Genomic DNA, 15,259 nt, shown 5'->3' with positions numbered 1-15,259 from the left:
GCTGAGTCCCACAAACCCGTCATCCGATAACCTTGCAGTACGGATTCCTTGAAGAACCCTTAGTAGTATTATAAAAAAATGGGTGTTTATTGGACGAGTATGGTTAATAATACATTTGGACAAGTGACATAGTACATTTTTCACCATACTCCTCTAAACAAAACTAATTAAAACTGTCAAAATCTGTTACATTTTTCCATTGTCTTAAGGACTTAAAAATCACTTCTCATAACTTTTCTTTGAGGCTATGTTATTGTAACCACCAATAGTTTACAACCAATAGTTTACTAATAAACTAACCCAAATTTTTCTGAAAAATAGTTCTGACAGTCATGCATTTTCTTTTACAAGTTTAATGTATGTATTTTAATATCATGGTGTTGTAAATGTAGTACTGTATCTATATGAGATGTAAACAAATTCATGTTTTATTTCTCAGTTTTGATCTTTGGTCCATTTTCCAGAAAACCCAGCATTGCTCAAAATCAACATCTTTCCAGTCGGCATCACGTCAAGTTTGTGGGACTTTATTGTATAAAGAACTTATTCACTATTTGACTAACCAAGTAGACCTACTATGAGATAAATTGTAAACTATGCAAACTACAACTAAAATACTCTTAAAATCTTAGCCCTAAGTAGATCTAAAAGTTATTTGAAGTTATTCTACATAATTCTTTTAAAAATATATCATGTATTTCTATTTCTGACTAGATACTGAATTTTGTGAATTGTTTACGTAATACTGTAACCTATATGGTACTGGTAACTGTACTATCACAGTCTGGACTATAACTAGACTCACGATATATCTAAAGATCTACTTGATGTCACACAACAGCGCAACTCCCCGCAGTGTCCAGTGTCGAGGATTGTTCTCCGTTTCAAAGTCAATGCTGCCAACATACTTCTGGTCAGTCCTCTGCGGTTTACGATAGATAGGACATTCATACAACTTCGGATCTTTCCCTGCGGTTGTGTTGATGGCGTAGATGTAAATGACAGGCATCTGCTCATACAAAACCTGCAGAAAAATATAAATTGTTGGTTTTAGTTTTTGTTTTTAAGCGCTAACTCAACTATCAAAGTTATCATTATTATGGAGGAAATTGGTTTATGTAATACAGTGCCTTCCCAGTTAAAGGAAAATCTTAGCACTGTAGATAAAAGCTTACAATCCTGTCCCAATCTGGTCCGTTGTATACTTTTATACCCATGTTAAAGCTGTTGCCAGTTTTTAAATCAAAATGGACATAGAGTTGAATTGATCCACCGACCAAATACGCCAATGTCAAAAGCTCCAACTAGTTAACAGAGTCAAACTGAGCAACTTATTACAAGCTAAACCATAATTTATGTCAAATCAACTTGGTAACAGAAACTTATAGAAAATATAATCTTAGACTAGCGGTACTCTGTGAATGGCTCATTTAATTATGTTCTTTTTGCATGAAAAATAGGCTACAGCTGTTCTATATAGATGGGATTTCTAGTTCAGTATCCATAATCAATGGTGGCTGCTAACTGCTACTGACCTTGGGCTTGCTCTCCATTAGTTTGCCAGAGCGGTGGTCCAGAGACGCTCCTTCCAGGAACAGGCCGTGAACGTACACCCCTTCTGGTGGAGAGTCGTTGAGCTCCTCCTTGGTGTGACGGGTGATGAGGTTCTGAAGAACCACAGAGTCCAACGCCCATCCCTTGTGAGCTCTTGTCACCTCCTGTAGGCACAACAGTTGTGACTGTAGTCTTATTTGTCAGTTGAATAAAATGAAAATGATTCTAATTATTGAGGCAAATTTAGGACTTTGGGCAAATGTAACACTTACTGGTAACCTCTGAAAATTAATACCCATAGTCAGGGGAGCGAGCTGGTCTAGTGGTAAAGCTCTGGGCTTCGGAGCCTGAAGTTCCAGGTTCAAATCAACGACCCTCAAGGCCTAGCCTGAAGCAATGTGTAAAACATTCTTAGCTAGAACCTAGTGTCTTAGGATGTGAAGGTGGGGAAATATATCCATTGTAAACAAATACTAATGAAAAAAAATGGATAGACCTCCTATCATTCAGGTTCAACTCTACACAGCAACCAGGCCCATTGTACACTACCCTTTCATGTAACATCCATACAGGGGCGGACTGGGTACTCTATTAGGGCGTAAACCTTGACCAGCCCGAAGGCGCCAACCGGGGGGTCTAGGGGGTATGGAATACCCCCCTGTACAGAGGGGGGTCCGGGGGTCCTCCCCCGGGCCATTTTTTAAAAATTATACCTGTAAACTCGCATTTTTAGGCAATCTAGATATCTGATTAGCAATCTAGATCTGGCATTAACAGTGGAAAATCAGAAATCTGATAACTGACACTATTGGTTAATGTTTGGTTTACAAAATTTAGACTATTTACCCACACGACTTGGTGCTATTCTGACAGTAAATATCCTAAAAAAAATAAAAATACAAATGATTTTCTTGGGTTCTTTCGTATTATATTTGTGTATTTTCTTTGTTTTCCCTTGCATGGCTTGGCTGCATGCATACAATATAAATCATTTGCTTCCTGTTTACAGCATGAACTTGCAACTGTTGTATTTTTTGGCACTGTAAATAACAGAAGTTATATATTTTAGATTTCTATGAAATTATTTTAACACAAACAATATGCTTTCACTGTGAACAAAACCAATTTATTGACTTAAACTTTTTAGCATTACATTAAGTCAAAACTGTAACCCTAAAGTAGGCCTACCTAACCTATTTCTACAAACGAAATAGCCTAGAGAGAACTAAGAAGGTATTTTAGGCTGGCTATCTGTAAGTAAAATAGGAAAGTTGACAAAATTAGTGTCATAGTGCATATTGAAATAGTTAATTAATAGGCTGTAGCCACATATTAAAATACTGTTTACTGTTTAACCTTTACTGTGTAATGGTTAAGTTAACAAATAAATACACTGTCACTAAATATATTTAAATTTTGTAAAAGTAGTGATTCTACAATACTGCTTTCGTTCATGTTTCCTGTGTAGGTAAAGAATATAAAAATAAATTGAAGCTTTCGACACAGAGACACAAATCAGACACCCACTAAAGAGAGACACATTTTAATTGGCACTGGCAGCTCACACTCTTTATTTATTTATTACATGCACGGCAAACGCCATTTTACAAGAGAGTTGAGTTGATATTGATAAAATTAAATGTGACTTAAAGTGAAATAAGTGAAATAGTTATAGTGTAAGCAATAATTAAATATTATAACAAATATGAATAATATTAAATTATCTTCACTAGTTGTTTACCACAGACGACATCGTGACACCGACCAATGTCGGATGTAGTCGCAGTCACGAATACTAGAAAAATACCGGTATGGATCACACGTACATAAACAAATGACGTTGTTGGCCCGAATCCTATACTGAGCATTGAACATATGATTTGGCAGTTCCAAATAATGTTTATTTTCGGGCCAAAAATTTAATTTGTTTATGTTTATGATCCATACCGGCATTTTTCTAGTACTCGTGGTCGCAGTGCAGTTTTTTTCGGGATCGGCGTAAAATGACGCGGGAAGAGGACAGCCACAGACAATATAATACTATATTGTCTGTGGGACAGCTGTTTGCTCAGACCACAGAGTAAAGTAAGTGCCTTCCACTCGGAGTAGGCCTACACGTACGAGAGAGAAGAGCTGCTTTGCTCTCGCTTGTCGACAGTGTCTATTCAGGTCTCACACCCGACTTTATGTTTTGCTATTCACTGCTGAAACTTTAACTCTAAGTTTTTCCTCTTGCTTTCAAAAAAATACATCTCGTCTCATTTTTAAAATTTTTTTTATGAATTTTTCCTTTAACGAGGGCGCAAATATTGGAATGTTGAGAAGGCAATATAATTTATGAGTCACTAATGGCCTTGTGGACTGCTGTGTAGAGGACTCCGGCCGGTGGGCCGGCGGGCCAGTCCGCCCCTGCATCCATAACAGTATTCTGTCAGTTTACTATGGAGATGTTATCATGTATCAATACATGTCCTAACCATCTAATGTTGGAGCTGATTGACGGTTTGGTGGTTAATAAATCCTGAACTACAAATTAGTTGTTGTTACGAGACCAACTAAATGTTCCCTCTACAATTATCATGATGATGTTGGATTTTTAAACATAGTTTCTATCTGACCTGTCTCATAGCAGTCAAGAAGCCCTGAGGGTTGAAGAAACCAGTCATCCAGAATACATTGGGTCTCCCATGCTGCACCCAGCGGCGAAACTGAGCATCTCTCTCTAGCAGCTCTGTGTACCAGAAACCCAGCGTGGCAGACTCCCAGGACACCTGTCACAGAATAAATGCTGTATGTAGGCTACATCGACCATCAAAGTAAAATATTGCCCAGCAGCTTCTGGATTAACATGGTTAAAATTTTGGATGTGTACGAGACAGCATCACACTATGTTGAAGGCTCTTTACCATTGTGGAAGTTACTGTATAGCAGGCAGAAATTGAACAATTTATTGAAGAACACAACAAAAGAAATACTACACAAGTTTGAATCAAACCAAACACAATATTCACCTTTTGCCATCGTTCAGGGATGCGAGCGTCATACATTGCATCCAGAGAATCCCTCAAGCCTTGACTCATCACTATTGTCCCGTCTATAGCCAGCTTCAGATCTGTCAGCGTGGACTGCACCTGTAATATAGGCATGTACAGATCCACTTAGACCATCATATTTGACTTATAAAAGGTTATTTTAAAAACCCAAGTCCTGAAGGGGTTAATTTTTCATGGTCAAAGTAAAAGTATGCAGAAAAAAGCGTTGGAATAATGAAGTTAGGAAAGTCAAGACCAAGATGAGAATGACAGAAGAAGATGCAAAGGACAGATGACAGTAGATTCAGCCCGTTGGAGAGGCTGAGTACGATCTGTACGATCTGAAGCGGTCATGGCCTTTGGAGAAAGTACATAAGTAGAAAGAGTAAGTGAGATATACAGCTAGCTCACCTAAAAATAAAACACAAATAAACACATAAGGTTTTTAATATCTTTCATGAAGAATATCTCTAGGTTAAAAGACCGAAAGACTAATAGTTGGAGCCTGTCAGATGTGTGACTGCTTTTACAATGTCAAGATTTACCATTGTCTAGTCTCAGAGACCATTTATATCAATTTAGTAACCATTTGCGCAGTCACATACCAATCCGCAAGCGATTACTTTACTGTAACTTTTGTCACTGACAAAATAAATTATATAACTTTTTTTCAGTTAGACAAGAAATTTAACAACTTAAGACATTCTTACTGAACTAACTTGACCTTACCTCTTTGATGACTCGCTGGATCCTGTCTATCTCCTGACGTAAGAAGATGTTCATGGGCAGCAGAGCCCCCATACGGTGCAATGCCTCCTTCACCTCAAAGCTGTTGTACTGTTTAGGCAGCTTCTGCAGCATATCCTCGGCCAGTCTGTACACGATGGTCTCCCTCGTCTCTCCCCCCTGTGAGCCTCCCTCCTTTGGCTGCACACTCAGGATAGTGTCCAGGATACCCTTGGCTGTGTTGATCTGGTAGCTGGAATAATCCATAGTACAGGAGTAAATATTATGTAACACTAAGTAGCACTATTCAATTTTGGATACTAAAGTAGACCTATTGTACCAGTAGTAGCCAATTTTTATCCAACGTTAACATATTGAAATTGGTGTAAGGTTTAGATACAGTTACAAAAAGAACTTCCAATACACAGATATTCAGTTGATTAACAATTCTGTAGGATAGGTTATACAGTTACTTGAAAATGAAAATAAAATCAAAATACTATTCTTAATAAATAATGACCAAAGCAAACTATATACTTTCTAATTATATGCACTGGTAGGTGCCAAAAACGGTGGAATACAAGATCAAAACAAAACTGATCATTAAACCATAAATTGAGAATAAAGAAAAGTGTGATGTGCAGCTATTCCTTGAACAGTGTTTCTGTTCTATCAACACTCACGTAATGTCTGCATTAGCATGTAGCCCAAACACTTCAGGGGTGTCAGTAGCTGGCAAGCTGTTTACATAGTCTATGTAGCCCTGAAAGATTAGCAGTGAACCACCATCAGTCCCTAATACACACTGAGTAAATACTGTTACAACATTAGGACTCAAGGTTGATTTTGCATTCCTTCCATTACCGTTACAGAAATATTACAAAATCATGAAGCAAATAAGAAGTGTGGACTAGAGAATGACACGTGTAAGCCACATTGCTTAAATTGAGCCTCTAACGCTCCGTAATATTACGATACCAAATATCCCCTATCCATTTCCAGTTGGGCCAAAAATGGTGTGTTGAGAGGACAGCATGATATAAAAATAAACTTTTATGAAACTCAGCTAACTTGCAATGGAAATGGCTTAAACATTTTTGGAAGATCTTGAATTCTATCCACATTCAGGAGGTTCCTCCATTTCAGAAAAGGAAAAATAATTTCTAAGAACTACAAGACCGACCTGCAAGCTGCGAGTGATGGGGACTTTGTACCCTCGATAGAATTCAAATCCAGGTCTCAACAGCACATCACAAAACCACACCTGTAAGTTGCATAACTTGAATTACTCAACTCCTTACAATTTTATATCCTAAAGAATTCTATCTTCTATTTACAAGTAGATACTGACTTGAGACTAAAGTTATGTTGGAAAAACAACAACACTTGTGAATCGTAAACTTACCTGGGTGAATGTAGTAAGAAGTCGCTTGTCAAAGTCGTCAGTGACTCTTCCACCATACTGAACCTCTCCCAGCATATAGCAGACAGTGGGCCACGAAATACCCTGTAAAAAACGTACACTGTGAATATGCCTATTTTATTGTAACAAGAATTACAATTTTAATTTTTTCATTTTTATATCTCTATATATTCACTGACACAACTGAACAAAACCAATGGAGATGTGAAAAAATGTATTCGATTTGCAAGAATTTCTTTACTAGGTACTCACCTTTTTGGGGTCCATGTCATCGAGGTGGTTTTGTATGAACTGAACGCTAGCAGCAAAGTCAGCCTGGTTGAACTCGTAGGGAATGTTCCAGCCGAGAGGACCAAACTTGCGTCTCTCCTGTACCACGGTGTGGAGAAACGCTACGGCGTACAACAGTGGAGGCCACTGCGGCTGGGTAGAGTAGTCCAGCGTGTCCTTGGATAAATTAAAAAACCTTTATTTGTGAATATTTCTCTGTACAGACTGATTTCCATGATAACTTATGTTATATGTCTAATGGTACCTTGAAACAAAAATTAAGTTTGAGACTGATTGTTTACAATGATTAAAATGACAACTATATAATAATCATTATATTATCTTACAATTTTAATCAAACCTTGATTGGAAAGATGTCCCCTATACAACTTAGGCCAAAACCAAGAAAACCTCTACTACCCACCGAAATTTCCACAAGTGAGGCAGATATTCTTGTATTGTGGATTTTGTAGAGAAAGAAGAATAGTTATGTGACTAAGACCCACTTACTTGCGTGATATTCTGATACGTCCGCTTCATGCTGGCTCGTATTCCCTGAGGCGGCTCGTTGGTGAACTTGATAGCACTCTGCAGCAGTCCGATAGGGAACTGAGGATGAACCTCGGTAGTCATCCACAGACGGAATGACTCATCAATAGTCTCCGTATCTACAAGTGCGTCCATGGCTTCATTGCAGAACGGTAGAGACAAGTGGATGTTCTGCAGGAGCACCCAGCCTCCCTCGGCCATTGCATCGGATATAAGTCTTCTGGCATGCACCTCCTGACCTTGTCCCATGGACACTGCTCTCAGCGCTGCAACCACGACAAACCAGCAGTGTTACTACCTCAACAGAAGATCTTGGATGTCCAAAGTTAAAAGTAGGATTTATATTATTATCATAACAATAATGTGCATTTTCATTACTAACTTCCTACATTAATATCCTAGGCGTTCCAAAAATGTTCCTCTATTTTAATTGTAAAAAAAGATTAGCTCCTACAACAAAACAACAATAAGTCAAATAAATAATTTAATAGTTATGATTGCCCATTAAATTTTGTTCGCAGGATGAACTTGGTCATCATTAACAATTTTATCTTTACACGGATTGAATGGAAGAAAACTAAACGACTTACTTATTGTTACGTCTCAGATTGTGGATTAATAAATATACATTTTTAATCAGTTAATTATCCCTAAGGATATCCATGCCAACACCCTTAATTCCCTCTCCCTGCTTAGGATTTTTTTAGGGAGAGGTGGGATAATGCATTTATGCACACAGGTGGATAGCCTGTAGTGTGCGACTCCATCGGGTTTAAGACCCAGAGACTACCCACTAAAAACCTCCTCTGCTCTTCAGACACAAGCCTGGGAACACTGGTCGTACTTCATCAGAACTAGGCCGAGTTTGCCTACCTTCGAAGGGCTTACTCCATGTCTAGCCGTGCTATTGACGACATACTTAACTATGCTAAATTGTATAACCTATCCAATATGTCCTAGTCTAAAGTACCCTCCTCAGCTCCTGATGCACTACTGAACTCTGGTCCACGTCCATCTCTTCCTGGATATCTCACCCCTTCCCTTGCTCTGCATCGGGAGGTGTCTTCATACATATTAACTTATCAAGGCAGTGGTGTGACGTGTAGTTACTCACAGATTTCCTTGGACTTTGCGAGCGCCGTGATCTGAGGTGACGGGTCAGACCCGATGCTGAGGATACAGATGAGAGGAGTGCGAGGTTCTGACTCCTGCCATGTCACCTCCAGGTCTAGGATACAAGCCTCCCCATACTCTGGCCCCAGCGACTCTGTACAAATCAGCACATAGCTTTGCATTTGAATAATTAGTATAGTCCTGTCTTTAGATGGAGCATAACATGCATAATTTGATTTACTTGCCTCCAACAATTTTCTTATGACAATATAACTAATTCTACAAATGAACAAAGTTGTAAAATATATTGTGATGATGAAAATTTGATTTGATTCTTGGACCAATGACTGAAGAGTAATAATGGATGTTTCCATCCATTATTAGGGACATTTTTTTGTGTTTGACGTTTTATAGTGCTGTATCTCCCTCAATTATGACTTTTCCTCTGATTTTTTTCATTGATTTCATACAAGTTTTATTGTTTAGTATTGATGTTGATTCATCAAAGCTAAATCAACAAAAAATAAGTTAACAAAGTAACTCTTTATGGTTGGTTGATGTAAAAAGTTAGTGATTGGAAATGAATACTCAATGCAATTCATATTCTAAATGTTACCAAACCTCTAAATCACATAAACTGTACATTTTGGTAAATTTAATGAGCAGTATTACAGTAATTGGGATATATGGTAATTGATTTTAAATATCCTTATCAAAACTCTAGTCAAATTGATGATCATACGCACCAATGATATATTTCCTGGCCTGAGAGAGTGTACGGTCCGGACTCCAAGACCGGATCAACAGGAGTTTCCGAAACACATCCAGGGACTTCTGGTATCCACAGGGAAGCTCTTCCTCTTCCGGCTTCTCTTTCTCATACCAGTTTCTCCAGTCTCGTTCATTTTGTTTTATCTGCAGTAATAAAAAGAATTTTCACAATAAACTAAGTGAATTGCAAAAAATACATTCAAAATTGATGTTTTTTTTTTACACAAATAACGACCGTTAAACTGTTGGTGACATGGTTTCTAAAAATAAAAAAAACCCAATAAGAAGTTTATATCTAGACTAGACTGGAAAATACAATTAATTGGTTTAAAAAAGATCAACTTGTCGCAGAAAAATAAATAAAATTTTACGATTTATAACATTTTGTAATAATTTAACATAAACTTTTATAGTCCACTATAGCTTTAATGGAACCCTTAATGGAGCGCTTTGGAATGTTGAACTTTATCTATCACCTTCACTTCTACCTTTGTTGTATGTAATTTAATTTTTCAAATGTTACAAAGAAAAATACTTGTTATACTACACCATTACTAATCTGTTTTACATCTACTCAGGAATATGAAATACTAAAATACATAAAATGAATGTTATCTTTTTACCTTGGTCAATATAGCTGAGAATGTCTGTAGCTTGTTGATCTCCACCAAGTTCAACCATGTTATGTCCAGAATCCAGCGGAAAGGTTTTGGAGTAACACCATTGAGATCAAGGGAGGCTCCACCTAAATAATATTTAATTAAGTCTAATTATTATGTTCATAATAATTTGTTTGAGAAAATAACTGAGGGGTAATTACAAGGACTACCAAAAGAAGAACAGACGTTTTGGGTAGGCGTGGCAGTGGAAATGGGTAGTATCTCCTTGTCTGAATGATTCTATATATTATTTCCCAACCAGCCATTGCTTCTAACCTGCTTGTTTTTCCCGTGATTGAATACACAGTAGATTTTAAATATGAGCAGTGCAATTAAAAATCTTGCCAGTTAGGTTTGTGTTGTTTAGCAAAAAAAAAAAAAAAAAAAATCAAACTGATTTGAATAATTCCAGCAGTAAAGGAAGTAGTAAATGTAATATATTTCTCTACCTGTACTGAAAGTAAAACAGAATTGAAACAAAATGATATGTTGAAGTGGAGGAGATTGTATTTATAGTTCAGGGTAGGACAGGATTTTTATTTCATTACTGATTGTCGGAACAGGGCAAGACAGAATTTTTTCCCATGCAAAAAAGTTTGTATTTAAAATTCTTCATTGCATATTCTTACAGATAGCAATAATGACAAACAAAAAATGAGAATTAAAATTCTTTATAAAATATCACATTTGTTCAAGATTCAATTTACCTTTGATGAATGCCATGAACTCCTCGTGTGTTATCAGCCCCTTGTGACAGTCTATCTTCATCCCCAGCATGAGGGTAAACAGTGGCTTGTGTCGCTCGTACAAGCTGCGTAGAGTGAACTTCCAAACTTCACAAGTCAGGTAGCGTAGAATGTTCTCTATCCGTTCCTCTGTCACTGGACTCTTTGTGGACCTAGTCATATTTACACAATCAATATTTTAGAATTTTTTTTTCTTTATTTTTTATATTAAGAGTCTTTAGAAAGAACATTTATTTGCAGAACCTTCAGAGGTACAATTGTTTATAATAAAATATTAATTTTTCATAGCAACGAGGTGACATTAGCGAGTTCCTTTAATGACTTTAACTCTTCGACTTCAAAGGCCAATATATATTAGACACAAGAGTGACATAACCAAACAAATCTACTTAAATGTCTTAAATTATTGTAAAATATTGATTTACTTTACAATATCCATTGTCCAAAGAATTCACTGTAACTTTACTACATGTTTTAAAATATAATGTTTTGTGGCAACTGTCACATCTTACACAAATATGTAGTTAGTAACAACAACTTTCATAGGATATTGCAAGGTATGCCTCATATTTGTCTTTGAAGCTCAAAGGGTTAATCATTCATCAGTTTCACACTGACTTGGTGATGGAGTTGTCGAAGATAGTGAGGAACTGGCGCAGGGAGTTCTGGTACATGACGTTGACGTTGCTCATCTCCACTATGAGGAAGTACAGGATGGAGCCTCGTGCCGCAACAGCTCTGAACTCCTCCCGCGCCACCATGATCTTGCGCTCAGTGTGTTCTGACACGTGCAGCTTGGCGTTCACCTCCTCCGCTGTGGTCTTTGTCTCCTGCAGTACTTGGATGAGGGCTTCATCATCCACCAACGCTCCCTGTGGATATCTACACTTACTTTACACTATATTGACTTTTTTTAAAAATATACCTGGATAATTCTAAACACCAAGAAACCCCAAAAAAATTCAAATCTTCTAAAATTTGTGTTGGATAAGTTTGGTAATCAAGAGCTTGAAATGTCACAAATGATGTCAGTAAATGGTGATGAGCCTGTTCCGGCGTACAAGCGAACTATTCAGATTTATATGCAAAACTGGCCCTTAAAAAACCACCTTCGTAGAAATTGAATTGTATATGAATTGTATTAAGAATTGGGAATCAATGTCAAAATTTTACTGTTGGGATTGGAATCAAATGGTTTTAGTCTCAGCCTAGCCACTGACGATGCTACTTCAAAGTAAGGGAAAAAAGTCTGGCAACAGTGTATTAGTGACGACGCGGTTGAAACCGAAAAAAAAAACACTATGACCTCTTGTCGTTACACCAGCTGCAAAAGCTTATGAAAGAAGAATTTACCAATCACCTTGGTGGATGTGAGGCGATGAAGTAGGTTGCTCTCCAACTCCTTCATACTTCTCTGGTTTTGCATCACAGATTCAAACAGAGCTACCCTCTCTGCTTCCAGATCTGACTTCTCCATCAGAATCACCCGACCTGCAGATAACCATAACTTAGAAACAATGTTTGTAAATCTCGCCACCTTTTTATTACACATTCACTGTGTTAACACTAGAAATAGTACACAGTACATCACTGGGCCCTAAATTGGCTCTTTTTGACTCAAGCTCAAGTTTGACAACCAAGGCCAATGTGAAATTGTCATGAAGTAAATAGTTTTAGGATAATACAGAATCTTTCACAAAGCTTACAACTCCTGTCCATAATACCTAGCAGCTGGTCCTCCAACCCCTGCATGGTGACAGTAAAGTCTATGATGGAAGTCTTGGCGCTGATCTCCGGTGAGTACGCAGGGTTTGGTAGTTTTGTGGTGATGTACAACATGAAGCCAGGCATCACGTCATTCTCTTTGTCACCGACTACAACCTAAATCATCACTAAAATTAGCAGATTCTCTCAACATATTTTCTGTTGTAAAAATGATGTGACAGGTAATGCACAGACTAAGCTTGAGGGTTTAGAGTGTAAATTTTGTAACTTTACAAGGTTTTCCTCTTGTAATGTAATAAGTACTAAGTCAGGTATTTTGAAAATATCAATTGAACTGCTCCAACATTCGGTAGCTTGGATCAGATGATACTGATAGTGATAACCTTCCATTACCCAGTCAGTTGTTGCGTAGTTAGCCTGTGCATGTCAACCACCATGTTGAATTTATTTGTTATCAATATTTGGGTTTATAAATGTAATATTCAAGTGACAACAGAGTTTTAGAACTACTAAGCCCTTCACACCTTTGAAGAGTTTATTTTAGAAATCTAAATTAATCTTGAAAAATTTCATAACTGGAAAAGTTTTTACTTTGAAGAAAATTTAATCATTAAAAATAAAAATCTCTTATGGGTGACACCATATAATATCTCAAAGAACAGTTAATATTCTATGACTATATAACTTTAGAGAAAACCCACCCTGTTTCATTACAAATAATCGAGCATCTCCCAAGGATACTAAATTTCTTTGTACTATTGATTGAATTGGAAGGGGCTGACTCTTACTCCAGGCACATTAACAATATATCTTATAATGACATCTTATCGTGCATTTCTTGTACTCTGCCCATAAGCTTTAAGATTACTTTTTCAATAGAGCCAGACTTGATGAAGTTCTTCTCCAGCACGTTGTCTATGACAGGGTCCAGCTCTTCACCCACATCTTCTATCAGCAGTGGCCGCCCCAGGGACAGACTGTCCTCTAGATGGGTACGGAAGTACTTGTGGTTCAGGGAGGTGATCTACAGGGACAAGAATGAGTGAACAATGTTAATCGTTCTTTCAAAGAGCTAAACATTCACCATTCATTATCAAGAAATGTAATCATATGCGATTAAGGTAAGTCACTTCATGTTTTGTCCTGGTATATCTATGTATGTATTACGTACACATAACTACGCACTCAGGTGGAAATTCCCCAAATTTGTTAAGACTTGTAGCAAAAACCAGTATATATTTTAGCAAATCAGCCCGAAAAGCAAAATTATGATAGATTTGTTCATAATTTAGCAATTCGATTCAGCTTACAAAGAAAATAATTTAATTTATCTGTCCATAAGTGTGTAGCTGAGTGGTTTTAGTGCTTGCCTGATAATCAAAAGGTCTGTAATTTGATCGCGTCCACACTACTGCAAAGTAGTTTGTTATGTTTTACTTTCCCAACTGAGGACCGGATTAGTTCCACACCCTGAAATGTTGAGAAAATTTAGTTTATTTTCAACTAAACAAAAAATGTATGTAATAATCTTGAAAACAACACACTATGTTACCCTGGTGGAGGATAAGTTATATAAATTTGTATATGTGAATTCAGTTAATTAATTTTACATACTTGTAGCTCGTTGGTAGCTTCCTTGTTCTTGATCCACATCTTTCCCTGGTTCTGAGGATCGACCAGCAGAGGGTAGGAGCTGGATTTTGTGACAATCAGTGCATTCTGCACCGACAACTCGTCATTAGGGAGTCCTTGAAGTGTCCATTCTGACACCTGCAGACGATACATCAACCTTGTACATTACATCAACCTTGTACATTACCATGTACATAAACATGAACATTTTATTTGTTACTTACTTTGTTAATACTTTGTTACTTTCTTTGTTAATTACTTGATTCCAATCTGGGTTAGTTTTCAGAAAATGATTCAAATAGTGAACTCTGACAGTCAAACGTGCTTTATACAACTGACTTTTTAATTTGCTATGACTATGAGACTAATTTATCAACTGAACATAAAATTCATACTATAGTTCGGCCGCTTACAAAACGACCTGCGCGCTAATGCCAAACCAATGCTAGAGGAGGTCGTTTTCTAAGCGTCCGAACTATAAAAATCACTTTGACATGATCTTCAGTCCAGTGTGAATAAAATACAGCAGGGTGATGTAACGAGAGTGCCCCAATTTATAAATAGTATAAACAATTTACTATTTAATAGTATAAACATATACTTAGTACTATTTACAGAACTTACAGAACTACTCAAATAATCAAGAAAATCAGCCACAGTCTAAATAAACTTAACTAAATGTTTAAACATTAATACATACCATAGAGCTCTCCACCAACATGTTAGAACTACTTAAAAAATCTAGAAAATCAGCCATAGTCTAAAATCAACTTAACTAAATGTTTACACATTAATACATACCATAGAGCTCTCCACCAACATGTTGGTGATGTTGAGGTTCTGGGTGAACGGGATCTCTCTGGTCTTGAGGATACTCATCCAACAGGTTACCAAGTTTGCCCGGAACTCCTGATTGTATGGTCCACAGTATGACAGGAACCCAGTGGCGAGAACTACATCACCAACCAGTCTGATGACAAACAACTCACCATTAAAATGCCAAGCTAATTTTTTTTTTGTTAATTTGTTTAAAAGAAATAATGAGGTTAATGATATAAG

General features: G+C 37.1%; 1 protein-coding gene across 1 annotated transcript in view; it reads right to left on the bottom strand.

Moving 5' to 3' along the window:
• Positions 1–599: 599 nt before the first annotated feature.
• The window catches only part of LOC128995692 (dynein axonemal heavy chain 5), a 104,438-nt gene continuing 89,778 nt past the window's right edge, over positions 600–15,259 (bottom strand). The window contains exons 69-88 of the mRNA XM_054420710.1: positions 15,002–15,170; positions 14,183–14,338; positions 13,437–13,592; positions 12,568–12,724; positions 12,204–12,334; positions 11,462–11,715; positions 10,805–10,995; positions 10,062–10,183; positions 9,414–9,582; positions 8,669–8,821; positions 7,516–7,820; positions 6,988–7,182; positions 6,718–6,819; positions 6,496–6,576; positions 5,996–6,075; positions 5,316–5,565; positions 4,566–4,685; positions 4,173–4,325; positions 1,536–1,718; positions 600–1,024 (exon numbers count right to left, since the gene is read on the bottom strand). Coding sequence (XP_054276685.1) covers positions 821–1,024; positions 1,536–1,718; positions 4,173–4,325; positions 4,566–4,685; positions 5,316–5,565; positions 5,996–6,075; positions 6,496–6,576; positions 6,718–6,819; positions 6,988–7,182; positions 7,516–7,820; positions 8,669–8,821; positions 9,414–9,582; positions 10,062–10,183; positions 10,805–10,995; positions 11,462–11,715; positions 12,204–12,334; positions 12,568–12,724; positions 13,437–13,592; positions 14,183–14,338; positions 15,002–15,170 — 3,331 coding nt within the window. The 3' untranslated portion in view covers positions 600–820. The remainder of the gene's footprint in view (positions 1,025–1,535; positions 1,719–4,172; positions 4,326–4,565; positions 4,686–5,315; positions 5,566–5,995; positions 6,076–6,495; positions 6,577–6,717; positions 6,820–6,987; positions 7,183–7,515; positions 7,821–8,668; positions 8,822–9,413; positions 9,583–10,061; positions 10,184–10,804; positions 10,996–11,461; positions 11,716–12,203; positions 12,335–12,567; positions 12,725–13,436; positions 13,593–14,182; positions 14,339–15,001; positions 15,171–15,259) is intronic.

Source organism: Macrosteles quadrilineatus, unplaced genomic scaffold (assembly GCF_028750875.1).
Source record: "Macrosteles quadrilineatus isolate MER2022 unplaced genomic scaffold, UCM_ALF_1.0 Scaffold_5__1_contigs__length_97177068, whole genome shotgun sequence".
Taxonomy (NCBI): domain Eukaryota; kingdom Metazoa; phylum Arthropoda; class Insecta; order Hemiptera; family Cicadellidae; genus Macrosteles; species Macrosteles quadrilineatus.
Note: the sequence above shows the minus strand (reverse complement) of the source record. Positions and strands in the feature narration are given on the sequence as shown.